The sequence below is a fragment of the Herpailurus yagouaroundi genome, unplaced genomic scaffold (genome assembly GCF_014898765.1).
Source record: "Herpailurus yagouaroundi ecotype Mexico unplaced genomic scaffold, PumYag 166, whole genome shotgun sequence".
NCBI classification, from domain to species: Eukaryota; Metazoa; Chordata; class Mammalia; order Carnivora; family Felidae; genus Herpailurus; species Herpailurus yagouaroundi.
This window is the reverse complement of record NW_024412407.1, coordinates 9895894-9911040: the sequence shown is the minus strand read 5'-3', so window position 1 is coordinate 9911040 and position 15147 is coordinate 9895894. Positions and strand designations below refer to the sequence as shown.

The 15147-nt window shown below is 35.1% G+C and overlaps 1 protein-coding gene across 5 annotated transcripts in view; it reads right to left on the bottom strand.

Annotated features, from left to right (window-relative positions):
- Positions 1–7161: 7161 nt before the first annotated feature.
- The window catches only part of NELL2 (neural EGFL like 2), a 397486-nt gene continuing 389500 nt past the window's right edge, over positions 7162–15147 (bottom strand). For 4 of the 5 annotated variants that reach the window (XM_040488375.1, XM_040488376.1, XM_040488379.1 and 1 more), the window contains one exon: positions 10229–10322. In XM_040488375.1, coding sequence (XP_040344309.1) covers positions 10244–10322 — 79 coding nt within the window. In that variant the 3' untranslated portion in view covers positions 10229–10243. Of the gene's footprint in view, positions 7891–10228; positions 10323–15147 lie in introns of those variants that run through there. The other variant, XM_040488378.1, reaches the window with a different exon arrangement.

The following is a 15147-nucleotide window of genomic DNA, read 5'->3' as shown; positions in this document are numbered from 1 at the left end:
GAAATATTATATTTGTTTACATAAATTATTAGAAATAGAAACCTTTTAGGCATTATTACCATATATAATTGTCTAAAGCCTTACTTGCACAAATCTTGTGACTTCCATACATATCGGTCAAAAACTAACTGGCTTCCTTTGGGATATAGAAATGTAAATTCTATTTAATTCAATCAATTTGTGAATTCATTTACCTGAATGTCAGCAATAGACAACATTATTTGAAATATTTGAAATGTGCAGAATAAAATGTTAAACAAATATTACCAACACAATTACATATCCTGTATACTCGGCACTTCTCTGCTACCTCTCGGAGACAGCCACTATCCTAATTTGATGTCTGTCATTTCCATGCACTTTGAAATAATTACACTTGCATAAATATATTAAGACATAATACAAAGTTTTGCACATTTTAAAACTTTATATAAACACTGTAATATATGTGTATTTTTTTGCATCTTGATTTTTTTCCTAAACATCGTTTCTGAGATTCATCCATGTTATTATATGTAGTTCTTATTCATTTTCATGTTCTAGAAGATTCCAAAATATAAGCATACCACAGTTTGTTTATCAGTGATCCTACGGATTGACATTTGAGTAGTTTCTAGAATTTCATTATTACAAATAATGCTACTATGAGTATCCTTTACATGTCTTCTTGTATATGTGTATGAAAATTTCTGTAGATTAGTGCCATTCCAATGGAACTTTCTGTAATGATAGAACTACCATTGTGCTGTCCAATACAGTAGATAAGCCAATAGGCACAGTTGCTCAGGCAACTGAGGAACTGAATTTTAATTTAATTTAATTTAATTCAATTCAATTAATTTAAATTTAAATAGCCACAAATGACTAGTGGCTACTGTTTTGGACAGTGCGGGTGTTGATCATGTACTTAAGAGTACACACTGGGGCATGAGGGGTGCATATCCTCAACTTCACCTATTGCAAAACTGCCCTCCAAAGTGGTTTGGAGTTTGTGTAATGTATAATACCACTACTGCTGTGTAAGAGTTCCTGTTGTTTCACATTCTCACCAAAAATTGGTGTTATCCTGCTTTCAAACTTTATTAATTTTTAGCTCAATTTTGCCAATATGGTTTTAATATAAACCTACCTGCATACTGGGGAGCCCAAGAAAATTTTCACGTTTAGTAGTCATTTTGGGGTTTCTTTTCTTGTGAAATACCTGTGTATGTCTTTTGTTCACTTTTCTTTGGATACTTTGCACTTTTCTTCTTCCTTTTTTAATGTTTATTTATTTTTGAGAGAGAGAGACAGAGACAGACTGTGAGTTGGGGAGGGGCAGAGAAAAAGGGAAACACAGAATCCGAAGCAGGCTCCAGACTGGGAGCTGTCAGCACAGAGCCCAGTGTGGAGCTCGAACTCACAGAACCATGAGATCATGACCCGAGCCAAAGTTGGACTCAACCAACTGAATGACCCAGACACCGCTGCAGTTTTCTTCTTTTTAGAAGTGAGTGTATGTGTGTGTATATGTTCTGGTTACCAGTCATTTGTGGTTATATATAACGCCAATATTTTTTCAAGCCTCTGCCTGGTCTTTTCATCAATTTCATACAGTAGAATTTAACCATAATTTTATGATATATTCCTTTTGAGTCTCTTTTAAAATATTCTGAGGTTGGGGCACCTGGGTGGCTCAGTCGGTTAAGCGTCGGACTTCGGCTCAGGTCATGATCTCACGGTCCCTGAGTTCCAGCGCCGCATCGGGCTCTGTGCTGACAGCTCAGAGCCTGGAGCCTGTTTCCGATTCTGTGTCTCCCTCTGTCTCTGACCCTCCCCCGTTCATACTCTGTCTCTCTCTGTCTCAAAAATAAAATAAACATTAAAAATAATTTAAATAAAATATCCTGAGGTCAAAAAGCATTCTCCTAAAATTTCTTCATAAGTTTGTGTTACTTTTTATATTTAGGTCTTTAATCTATGTGGGGTTAATTTGTGTGAAATAAGGACATGTTTTTGTTTTTCCACAACCAATTTCCACAGGCCCACCTCTTCAATGTAACCTCTGTCACATATCAAGTATCCATATATGTTTGGGATGTTTTCTGAGATCTTCATGCTATTATATACATCGATCTCTCATCTGTCTTATTTCTATAGCAATACTCTTAATTTCTACAGCTTTATACCATCTTGGTATGTTGTAGGACAAGTCTCTCCTGCCCTCAATGTTTATTTATTCTGAGAGAAGGGGGGGAGGGGCAGAGAGGAAGAAAGAGAAGAGAGAATCCCCAGCAGGCTTCATTCACACTGTCAGTGCAGAGCCCGATGTGGAGCCCATCTGATGAACAGTGACGTCATGACCTGGGCTGATATTGAGAGTGGGAAGGGTAACTGGCTGAACCACTCAGGTGCCCCCTCAGATATAATTCTTTAAAGTATTCTTGGCCATTTGTTTTTCTATGATAGTTTAGGATCACCTTAAAAGAACTATTTTTAAACATAAATTTTTTTCTTATTAGAACTACTGGGGAGGGGCGCCTGAGTGGCTCGGTCAGTTAAGTATCTGACTTTTGGTTTTGGTTAGGTCATGATCTCATGACCTCATGTGAGTTTGAGCCCCACATTGGGCTCTGTGCTGGCAGCGAGGAGCCTGCCTGGGATTTCTCTCTCTCCCTCTCTCTGCCCCCTTCCTGACTCACGCTGTCTCTGTGTCTCTCAAAATAAATAAATAAACTTAAAAAAAAAAAAAAAGAAAAGAACTACTGGGGAGAATTGATCTTTTAAAGATATTTAATCTTCCTATCTATATTTTTATTTAGTTGGATCTTCTTTAATGTTACATTCCATTGGTTCTCACTTCTCACCAACCTAGATCAAATCATTATCATCTTGTCCGGTATTCTGCATATGAATACATCTTCTGCTTCCACACTTACCACATCTCACCCTTCCTGCAACTCCCCTGTCTATTCTCCACGCAGGAGCAAATGTGATCCTTTTAATTGTCAGCCCAGTTATGTTACAGTTATGATCAAAAGCCTCTTATGACTCCCATCTCACTAAAAAGAAAACACAAATCACTAACCTTGACCTGGGAAGACCTATGTGATATGGTCACCAGCTACTCCTCCAATCACATCTTCTTTATGTCTCAGCTGTCTTGCTCCTCTTAAGACACATAAAAGCATGGTCCCATCTCAGACCTGTTCACACATTTTTCTCTCTATAATTCTCTCCCTCCAGAAACACAGATGACTCACCCCCTCACTTCATTCAGGTATTTGCTCCAATGTCACTTTACCAAGAAGAGTACTTCCTGCACACCCTATCTAAACTATCGCTCCTGTCCGTATCACAACCTCAATCCAGCTTATTTTTTCTTCCTAGCATTCATCCCCACCTGACATAGCATGTTTGTATTTGTTAATTTTCTTTCCTCCCCATTAGAATGTGAACTCCATAAGAAGGCAATTCATCCATCCATCCACGAATGCTTGTGTTCTGTACATACTTTATTCACTGTGGTACCTGGGTACTCCCACTCTGCAGTACACCAACTCTGTTGCTGTGAAATTGGCTCATAGTGTAGGCTTTTCATACAGTGCCTAGAGCAGTGTCTGATATGTGGTGGGGCCTCCAAAAATATTTGTTCAGTGTGGTTTTATATTTTCTCCATAAGGCCATGCATCTCTTTTGGTAGATTTATTCCTGGATTCTTTATATATATTTTTAGAAAATTCTATTTTCTATTTTTCTTTTTTCTCTATTTATAGCTAGGTATTTCTAAAAGAGAAAGAAAATTACGCAAAATTAAATTTGGTATCATTTCTACTTCTACATATAGTCATACTCTTATTCCAGAGTGTTGTTTTTTTTTTCAACGTTTATTTATTTTTGGGACAGAGAGAAACAGAGCATGAACGGGCGAGGGGCAGAGAGAGAGGGAGACACAGAATCGGAAACAGGCTCCAGGCTCTGAGCCATCAGCCCAGAGCCTGACGCGGGGCTCGAACTCACGGACCGCGAGATCATGACCTGGCTGAAGTCGGACGCTTAACCGACTGCGCCACCCAGGCGCCCCCAGAGTGTTTTTTAAAGCACCTAACAGTGGAGATAAATGAGAGAGCATGTTTTAAATGCAATAATTTGGTGGTGATGGTAACACGTTATGCCATTTGTCATTCAAAATAAAGAATTTCAGTATTTGCCAAGTAAACAATCACTACAAACAACAATTTCATCCCGGTACAAAGACCAAAGGTTTGGAGGAAGTTGCCATGGTCTCCTGGTAAATACAAGGTATATATAGGAAATTGCGGCTCAGAGTATTTTATTCAAAACTCCTCCAATGGTTCTCTTCTTTGTCAATTTATTTCATCACAGATCCAGGGCCACTATAGCTCAAGGCACGCCTGCCCTTCTACCTGCAGGTCTATTAAGTAAGGGCAATTACTCTGCAAAGAGCTGACAATTCCTTTATGGAAGATATTGAATTCTAGGGCAGAAAACAGTGCATCAATAATGAAAGGTCAGTAAGAACACAATGAGCCAACTTCACAGCAACAAAGGGAGTGCAGAGGGTGAGTGTCCAGGTACCTCCATGAATAGTGTGTACAGACCATAAGCATTCACTTATGTATCCTTTTGGCAGGAATCTCTCTGAGATCAATTTACTATTGTACCACTAACACTCTACATTTGAAAAAATGAAAACAAAATGTCTTGTTCTAAAAAAAAGTTGGTCTCATCGATGCTTGAGTGCTAGATCAACAGGACTGCGGCCATGCACAGGTCTCTGGAACCTGCTGACCTTCAGAGGAACTCCAAGCTGTTCAGCAACATGGAGCTTTGATAGATGAGCTAATGCTTAGTGAACTGAAGCTGATTTTTTATTTAGCACATGTAATCGCAGCTTTGTTCAAATGAGTAACTTCTGCTACTCTTATACTCAAGAGTATTGATTGCTGTTTTACAGCTTTGATATACCATTCCTTTTTTTAAAGGCAATTATAGAGTGTTTCAACTTTGGCTATGGATAACCAAGTTAGTTGAAAGAGTTCCATGATATTGTGGTCTAATTGAACAAACCCGTGACACTCTTTACCCGCATATAGGACAGAGGAAAAAAGCAATATGGCAGTCTTTCGAAAAGGGAGATAAATGATATGGATCGCCATACATTACCAAAGAATCACATTTAAATATTCTTGTGCTTTTCTTTTCAGAAAAGGGAAACTATAAGAAATGTAAAAAACATGGATTGTCACCAAGAGATGCTTTGAAAAGAACCAAGTACCCCCAGATTAAATTCATGCTTCTTAGCTCTCACTTTCCCATAATGTTGGTATAATTCAACTATGGCATTTTGCCAATTATCTCCAGAGTAAGAAATAGGGCATTAACCACCTCTTTTTCAAAGAAAAAAGTTCTTAAGAAGCAATTGATTACTGCTTGTTGGGGTAAACAGTATTTCTCCAGGGATCTATTTTTTACAGTATAAACCTTGAAGGGAAAAAATTCAATCTGAACACATTGTTTTAATAGTCTTTGGGAGAACATAATCTTATTTTTTCCCTCTTTTCAGTGTTATAAGAGTTTTCTTTCATTTAGCAGTCTATAGAAACCAGGCTTCTGCAAAACCACCAAAATGCTCAGAGCCCTACAAACGTTTATAACAAATTGGGAATATGCAATTCCAGTCTTGCTTCTTTTTCCTCTTTCGAAAGCCATAAAATATCCAAGTGGTGAATATATGAGTATATGGATGAAGATGGTGCGTGTATGCACATACATACACACATCTCCATGCACACACTGTTTCTTAGTCTCCTCATTAATGCAAATAAATATATTTTTTCAGGAAGATTTAATATGAAATCCAAAATGCATATAAGGAAAAACTCACATGGAAATATCTTCAAATTAATACCTTCTTGGAGAGTAAGTTGCTATTTACCGTAGAAAATAACAGCAGAAAAAAAAACCCCTGTTCTCTGCTGAAATTTTAAATTAAATATAAAAAGGCAGAAGAAAAAATAATTTATGATAAATCCAGGGAATATAGAGAGATACTTGAATTCACACATTCAATAAATATTACACATGCCTAAGTATTAAGACATTTATAAATTATCCTTCAGCTCAGCTAGTGTAAGAATGTTTCCTTAGCAATGGTGAAGGGATAGTGAAAAGCCACTTTAACCATTTCTGTAGCTTGTGGTGGTCATATCCTGGCCATTTCCATTTTCTACTTTAAAGAAAAAAGTCTCTATGCAGCTAAAATTTAATTTGATAATTTTGTGTTTGTTTTTCACCCTAATGCAAAACATGCGAATAGGGCAATATTGGATTATGTATCTTTTATTGGGTCATTAATCTGTTTACTTTTTTCCTCCTGAGATTCTCTAGTATATCAACAAATTTACCATGTAATGTCATAGTCCCTCCTAACATTGGGATTCCTTAATTTTTTTATATCAAAATGTGAAGGCCCAATTCTTCAAGACATTCCCAATCCTTATATACTCCCTTCCTTAGATGTATCAGTCAGAGCCCTGGCGGAAAACAGATGGCACACACAAGCTGCCTAATTAAAGAGAGTTTAACAAAGGGACCATTCATAAAGATGTGACAGGAAATAGGGAAATCAACAAGAAATAGGGCAGGTACCTCCTGAGAACAAAACAGCCAGAGTTCTTACTAAGCTAGAAGAAGCAAAGAGAAGAAGTTATTAGAACCTGGAAAGGGTAGCTAGTCAGAGGGGACCATGTGTCAGGAGACGGAGCCTTCAGTGAGGTGATACTGCTAATCGTGGTAGTGATCTGGCAGGAAGGGAGCCAGCAGAATAAAACCCCCAAGTTTACCTCTTTCTGAGACCCTGCCAGAGGTCCCCATTGGTGAAATCAGACCAGAACCCAGAGCACAAGGGAACCCATTAATATGGTCTACATAGATCAGCTCCCAGGAAACAGAGAGGGTAGAAAAGGTGATCAAGAGCATCTAGAGAGGCAGAATGAAGGTATCTGTCACATCCTCCACTTAGACATATAATTTAGTGAAAATCACCTTTCAATTTGGAGATAGCATGTGGGAGTTTTTCATCAGAACTAGGAAGCAACTTGTATGTTGAAGCATCTGTGGGAAAAACGAACACATTAAACAAGACACTCAGACATGTTATAAGGTAAGAGAAATATTTATTTAATTTTGCACAAGAACGAGCTTATACTGAACAAATCCAACCAAATAATATTAAGTGCAGTAAAACAAGGAAATAGGGATGACTTTTCCTGTTAGAAAATATTAAGTAACCATGCCTGTGCATTATTTTTATCATTACAATAACTTGTTTCAGATTTCTTTTCAGAGTGTATACTGTACATAACACGTTATAGCTTCTTTGCTTTGCTTCTGAAAATATAATTCATTCACTGCCTTACATTTTATTTTATTTTATTTTATTTTTTGCAGTGAGGAACCTAACTGATTCGTGAAGATTCTGATCTAGAGAAAAATTTTCTGCACCAGTGAAGCTAGAGGCTTTCAAAGCTCTGATGGGCTCAGGCTTTATATCCAGGGGTCATGATGTCATGCTGTGTCTTCCACACCCATTCTTCCACCACAGTGATGTCAGACACAGTAGAAGCAGAATTCTAGTCTCGTTTTGCCCCAAGAATTTTCCTTTAGTGATTTTCTCAAGCTTCACAAATTTCATAATTGAATGTTCACTCAGCTATTAACAAAGCTGCACTTAGCTGCCCACAAATCATCCACTTTAAGTTTTAACTTTTTTTTTTTTTTGGTCTTTTTAATGAAAGAACATTCTTTAAACAGAAATCTCCCGTGAGACAGTTAACTTCACAGTTCCTGAAGGCACTGTGGATCCACTGAGCAACAGATGTGGCCATTCTAGAGAAGAAAAAAAAAAAAAAAGGAAAGAAAAGGATGATATAAGCTGTTAAGCCATTAGTAAATACTCATACTTACTGATTGGTACACATAAATCTAACTGGGGTTTACTTATTATTTATGCACTCCTTAAGGTTCAATAGCCCAGTCACTTCTCATGTCCCTATTATTGTAGAACCAATTATTCCCAGTCATTTGTGGCAAATCATAGACTAGCTTTATTTACCTCATGGCATCTTAGATTACATTTGTTCTCTAATTTATTCATTCACAAAATATGTATTGAATATATTGAGCCCTAGGTATATTGATGAATATGCAGACATGGTCATTATCTTCACGGAGCAGGGCTTACAGTTTTTTAGAGGGAGAAAAATAATAAATACCAAGTAAACATATAATCAAAAATTGTGAAAACTGCTAGAAAAGAAATAAATTAGGTGGTGTCATGAGATTGACTTAGATTAGGTGGCCAGGGTAGACTTCTCTGTAGAAGTGATATTTAAACCAAGACCTCAAGGCAGTGTGGAAGGGTAGGCCAAAAGCACAGGGAAGCACAGAATAAGTAAAGGCTTTAAAGGGAAAAGAGTTTTGTTTAGTTAAGAAGCTGAAAAAAGGTCTGGGTGAGAATCTTGAGTTAGTGAAGAAAACAGTGTAGAGATAAAGCAGGAAAAATAGCAGGGAAAGGCCAGATATGCATAATTAATTTGTATAATAAAATACCAAAATAATACAGTGCATTACAAAAAAGAAAAAATATCTCACTCTTTTAATTCTTGGTACACTCTTACTTTCTTCAGCCAGCTAACTAATAATGATGATAATGTTAATATTATTATAACCATTAGATGATAATATCCTTCCACTTCTTGAGTGCATACTCTGTGTCAGCCACTTTGCCAGGCACTTTAAATACATTATCTGATTTCAACCTCACACCATTCCCAATGGGTCACTATTAATAGTCACACTTTCTAGACTCAGAAACTGAAGATCAGAAAGCTTAAATATCATGTCCAAAATCACACAGCTAGTGAATCGTATAGCTGGGATTAAAGTTCAGGTTAGTCTGACTCCAAAATTCATCCTCTATTTCGTGTTTCCTCTCAGATAAATGACTTTAGGTTATTTAAAAATGTATTATACTTTAATATGATAAAATCAAAAGTGTCTGTTTTATAAGATAAAACTTAGAAAAGATTTTGATACTTTAAACTTTGTTGAAGCACACCAAATGAGGAAAAAACTAGTCTATTTCCAAGAACAGGATTATCAATTTAAGCTAATCCTCTTCTGTTCTTAATTTTTATTGAGCAGAGTTCTTATTCTGACAGAGGAAATCTCAGTATCTTTTGGATCTCTAGTGGTATTTTAAAGTTTCGTTATCCTGCTCATAACCATTGCACGATCTTTTCCAGTCCAGTGACCCAATGAAATGAGGGATATACCAGTTCCTGAGAGTGTTCTTTCCTCAAATTGTATGGCTTTTGAGGGAATTTCTGGAGCTTTCTACCAAAGAGTATGTGAAGCTGGCATTAGAACCCTGTGGGTGGAAAAAATCATTATTATGGTTCCCATGAGTATATTTGAGGAAGGGACTGTATATTTTCCAAAATCTTCCAGGAATGTTTTTCTTATTCCATATCAATAGTCTCTGTTATAACAAGATAAATGCTCCACAAATCATATACCACTGGAAGCTCCTCAATTAGGGAAACATAGTTCATACATGAATGAGTAATAAAATATCCCACTGGAGTTCTAGTTGCTTATATATAAAACTAACCTTCAACAGATAACTATAAAGGATCTGGACAAAATATAAAAAATAACAATTTGAAAGCAATAGATAGTGACCAAAAACAGGCAGACAGTGGAGAGGTTTCAATCTGTGAAAGAAGGGAAATGTATTGTGTGAGATTTATTTTTACCTGGCATTTCCCCTTACGGCACTCTGTGGTCTGTGCAGCTTAGGCTAACAATAACTCAAGCAGAAAGACACAATCTGATAGGCCCCAGACACCAGAGGACAACTTTTAGGGCTGCCAGAGGGGTTGTAAATTCAGAGGAAAATATCTAGAAAGGAGGAAGTGAATCAGCATATAAACTCTCCTCAACTTCAAAGTCTTTGAATTACAGAAGAGACTAAAGAAATAATCAGTTGCAGCTTGAAGGCTGGAAGATCCAAGGCAGAGATTCCAAATGCTGCTTCCTGTGGGTAGCAGTATTTAAAATTTGTGTCCTCCAAAGTTAGGAAGGATTGATAAAAAAATTCACGTTTTTCACTGAAAGCCCAAAAAGGCCATGATTGGGAGTAAAACAATGTCTCAAGATTAAGAGACTTACCCTAGACCTATTGGTAAACCTGGAATAGACCCATGTAATCAATGTCAAATGAAGCTTTCATAAGTGCAAGGTGATTGGCCAGTAACCTGCTAGAACCTGCTAGAACAAACATAGTCTTCAGGGAAAGCTAACAGAACATAAGGTCTATACCATATATCATCCATAATATCTAATAAATCATAACAAGTATTGGATATGTGAAGAAAAATAAGAAAAGGTAACTCAATCCAGAGAAAAAGCAGTGAATAGAAATAACTAAAAAATAATCCAGATGGAGTAATTAGCAGACAAGGACTGTAAAGTATCCATTTTAAGTATGTTTGAGGTAAAAAAAAAAATAGATGGTAAATCTCAGCAGATAAAGAAAACTATAAATAGAATTGAATGGAAATTTTGGAGTGAAAGTATAATATTTGAAATGAAAAATTCTTTGGACCGGTTTAACAGCAGATTAGACATGGCAGAAGCAATAGTCAGTAAATTTGAAACAAAATATAAAAATTATCCAATTTTAAAACAAAGAGAAGAAAGACTGATATAAAAATAAGGCTTCAGGGGCGCCTGGGTGGCTCCGTCGGTTGAGCGTCCGACTTCGGCTCAGGTAACGATCTCACGGTCCGTGAGTTCGAGCCCCGCATCGGGCTCTGGGCTGATGGCTCAGAGCCTGGAGCCTGCTTCCCATTCTGTGTCTCCCTTTCTCTCTGACCCTCCCCGTTCATGCTCTGTCTCTCTCTGTCTCAAAAATAAATAAACGTTAAAAAAAAAAAATTAAAAAAAAAATAAAAATAAAAAAAAAAATAAATAAAAATAAGGCTTCAGTGACCTTCAGAAGAATAGTATTGAGCAATATAACGTATGAGTAATCACAGTCCCGGAAAAATAGGAGGGAGGAGAGAAAATATTTGAAGATACTTGAAGAAATCATGGTCAAAATTTTCTTAATTTGATGGAAAAAAAACATCAACTTAGATACTCAAAAAGCCCAACAAACACCAAAGAGAATAAAGATATACACAAAAATCATATTTAAGTACATTGTAGTCAACTTCTAAAAAAGAAAGAATTGTGAAAGGAAACGGGGGAAAAGACATATTTTATACATATTTTAGACAAAAATACAAATGACAGTTGAATCCTCACTATGAAAACAATAGAGTATCACCTTTAAAATGCTGGGAACAAATCTGTGAATCCTGAATGCTATATTTAATAAAAATATCTTTCAAAAATAAAGATATTTAAAGATAAATGTAAGTTGAGGGAATCTGTTACCAATAGATCTGCAATATGAAAAATGCTAAAGGAAATTAAAGCTGAAGGGAAGTGACACCAGATGGAGACTCAAACATGTGAGAAGAAATGAAGAACACTAGAAATGGCAGATATATGGATAAATATGAAATGTGGCACTTCTTTTCCCCTAAATTTCCTTAAAAGATATTTGACTGATTAAAGCAAATATAATACCATGGAATTTTATGGTTTATAGTGTACATAGCTATAAAATATATGATTATTATAGCTCAAAGGCTAAGGGAGATGGAATTCTACTATGCTGAAGTTCTTATGTTTTATGTGACGTAGTATAATAGTAAATCTTATTATGCGGTAATAAATTAATGGTATATAATGTGATCTCTAAACCAACAACTAAAACAATAATATAAAAACTTATAGTTAAAAATCCAAAAGAAAAATTCAATTTAAATAATATAAAAATAGGGGCGCCTGGGTGGCGCAGTCGGTTAAGCGTCCGACTTCAGCCAGGTCACGATCTTGCGGTCCGTGAGTTCGAGCCCCGCGTTGGGCTCTGGGCTGATGGCTCAGAGCCTGGAGCCTGTTTCCGATTCTGTGTCTCCCTCTCTCTCTGCCCCTCCCCCGTTCATGCTCTGTCTGTCTCTGTCCCAAAAATAAATAAATGTTGAAAAAAAAATTAAAAAAAAAATAATATAAACATAAAAAGAAGGAAGAAATGGAGGGGTGAGAATGTAAACAATAGGACAAAAATAAAACAAATGGCAAAATGGTAGCCCTACATCCACCAATACCAAAAATGACACTAAATGTAAACAGACCGAACACTTCATTTAAAAGACAGAGACTGTCATACTGGATAACAAAATGAGAACTAAGTACACATTAACTATAAGGAATGCAGTTTAAATATAAAACCATAGATAGGTTAAAAGTAGATGGATCCAAATAAAATGAATACTTGAAAAAATTGACTTCAAGTCTAGAAGCCTTGCTAGAGAAAAGGAGTGCATTACATAATGATAAAATGGTTAATTCACCAGAAGACATAAAAGAGTACATTCTGTGTAATTCCTTTTATATGAAATTTTAAAAGGCAAAATAAATCTATTATAATGAAATTAAATGGTGTTTGCTATGGTAAGTAGGTAGTGCCTGGAAGGTGATAAAAAGGTACTCACTAGAGTGTTAGAAATATTCTATATTTTGATTTATAAGACTCATCAAATTATACACATAATAGCTATGCATTTCACTATAATAAATATTACCTTGATAAAAACTAAAATCAAAGGTGATCCACTGAAATTGAGTCTGATTAGGAATAGTAACAACCTACTATTATAATGAATTATAAAAACTAGTTATTTTTACATAGTATACAGTAAATTTCCTTAATACCCTGTTTTTTTAAAAAGAATGTTTATTTACTGGGGCACTTGGGTGGCTCGGTTAAGTGATCAACTTTGGCTCACAGTCCTGGGTTCAAGTCCCACATCGGGCTCTGTGCTGTCATAACACATAACAACCTGCTTCAGATTCTGTGTCTCCCTCTCTGTCTGCCCCTCCTCCACTCATGCTCTGTCTCTCTCTCTCTCTCTCTCAAAAAACAAATAAATATTTAAAAATATTTTTAAAAAATAAAAAATAAAATTGTTTATTTATTTATTTTGAGAGAGAGTGCAGGAAGGGCAGAGAAAGATGAAGACACAGAATCCCAAGCAGGCTGCACATCATCAACGCAGAGCTGAAGGCAGGGTTCAATATGATGAACTGTGAGATCATAACCTGAGCCAAAATCAAGAGCTGCACACTCAACCACCTGAGCCATGCAGGTGCCCCTTCTTAACACCCTGTTATTTCCGGTTATATTTATTCTGTATTTTTAAAAAGTTATAAAAAAAGTCATTGTCACTATTTTTGTGCTAAACCCAACATATCAAGATTAGAAGACAGTTGGCTTTTAATTTTCAGTAATATATTCATATATCACATATGTATAGTATATTTTAATATTATTTATTTCAATATATTTAGTTTTTATTCATTTATTAATCATTTACTGTATAATTAATATATTAATCTGCTTAAAAATTATATTGATTATAGATATATGTATATAGAGTAATTAACATATTTAAAAATCCCACTACCATCAATAATTTAGTATATCTTCATAGAATTAATTTTCATACTCTTTTATTTTCAACCTTCTTGCAATTAAACTGTATATTATATATTTTTAGCTTAGTTTTTCTTTTAAGCAGTACTTCAATGGCTGAATAATATAATCATATAATTATATATATTACATAATTACAATATAATATGATCTATTGAATCATATAGAGTTACTAGAATTTATTTAACTGTTTTTCTGTTTTTGGAGACCTTGGTTTCTTCCTTGATTTTATATGACAAATAATTTTGAGGTGAAAATTGTCATGCACATAGCATCTTCCATATTTTAGATTGCTTCTTTAGGTTATATTCTTAGACCTGGGATTAATAGGACAAATGATGTTTGAGTTGGGATGGAGAGTAGGCAAAGAGGTGTATGTGTAGCTGTTGACATGTATTTTTCAACGTCACTAAAAATAAGAATTATAATTCCAGTTATGGCGCTGTCAGCATTGGAAATTATTGTGAATTTTTTTTTACTGTAGTATGTGAAAATAATAACTCATTATGTTAGTTTACATTAGAATTTTAATAATTTAAAGGTTGTATAATCTCTATTTTAATAGCTGCATTTTTTAGTGAATTGTTTATTCATTCTTTGCTTATTTATTTATGGGAAATAAATGCTTTTTCTTGTTAATTTTTACATGCTTTTAATTTAATAAAGAAATCATATGTTCTGGAAGACTATTTTTCCAGTCTCTAGTTGTGACTTCGTAATTTGCTAATTTTATTTGTCTACCGATAGATGCTCTAAATTTCCCTTGAGGTATATTTTATCACTTTTATGTTAGAAAAGGCATCTCCCTTCCAGAATTTTGATTAATATTTTATTACATTTTCTTTTTATTTTTCATATCTAACATATCTTCCATGTAGAATTGATTTTGGCATATGATATTCCAATATATATATATAGAATAATCCTTTCTTCCTCTATTGATTTGAAAATCTCTCCTGATCATACATGAAAATCTTCATTTTAACGTTCTCATTTATGGGGCATTTGTTTCCATAGATAGATCTAGTTATCTATTCTAATATTAGTACAGAGGTCCACTTTCAAAACTTTAAGTCTGCTGTTTCTGATAATGATTAGGAAGTTAGGACCTTCATCCTTATAAAACTCTAATTTTCTTCATACCTCAGTTATTTCAGTATTACATCTAGAGTCTCCCCAGGAATTAAAAGTAGCTCCCTGGTTTCCAGTTTCCAAGTGGTCTATTTGGTAATTATTTACTAAAGGAAATTACCCTCTAACTCTTCCTCCCTTCCTATTTATTTCTCAACTGGACACATCTCTCTTTATTGTTTGAAGCTCAAAGCTTACTCTGACCCATCAAAGGATTCGTGGTCTCTCTTAGATTTAGGAAAAGCAACCTTAGTAATTCATTTTTGACTCAAGACTTTAACTTCTGAATGGAGGAATTTTCTTTCTTTCTTTCTTTCTTTCTTTCTTTCTTTCTTTCTTTCTTT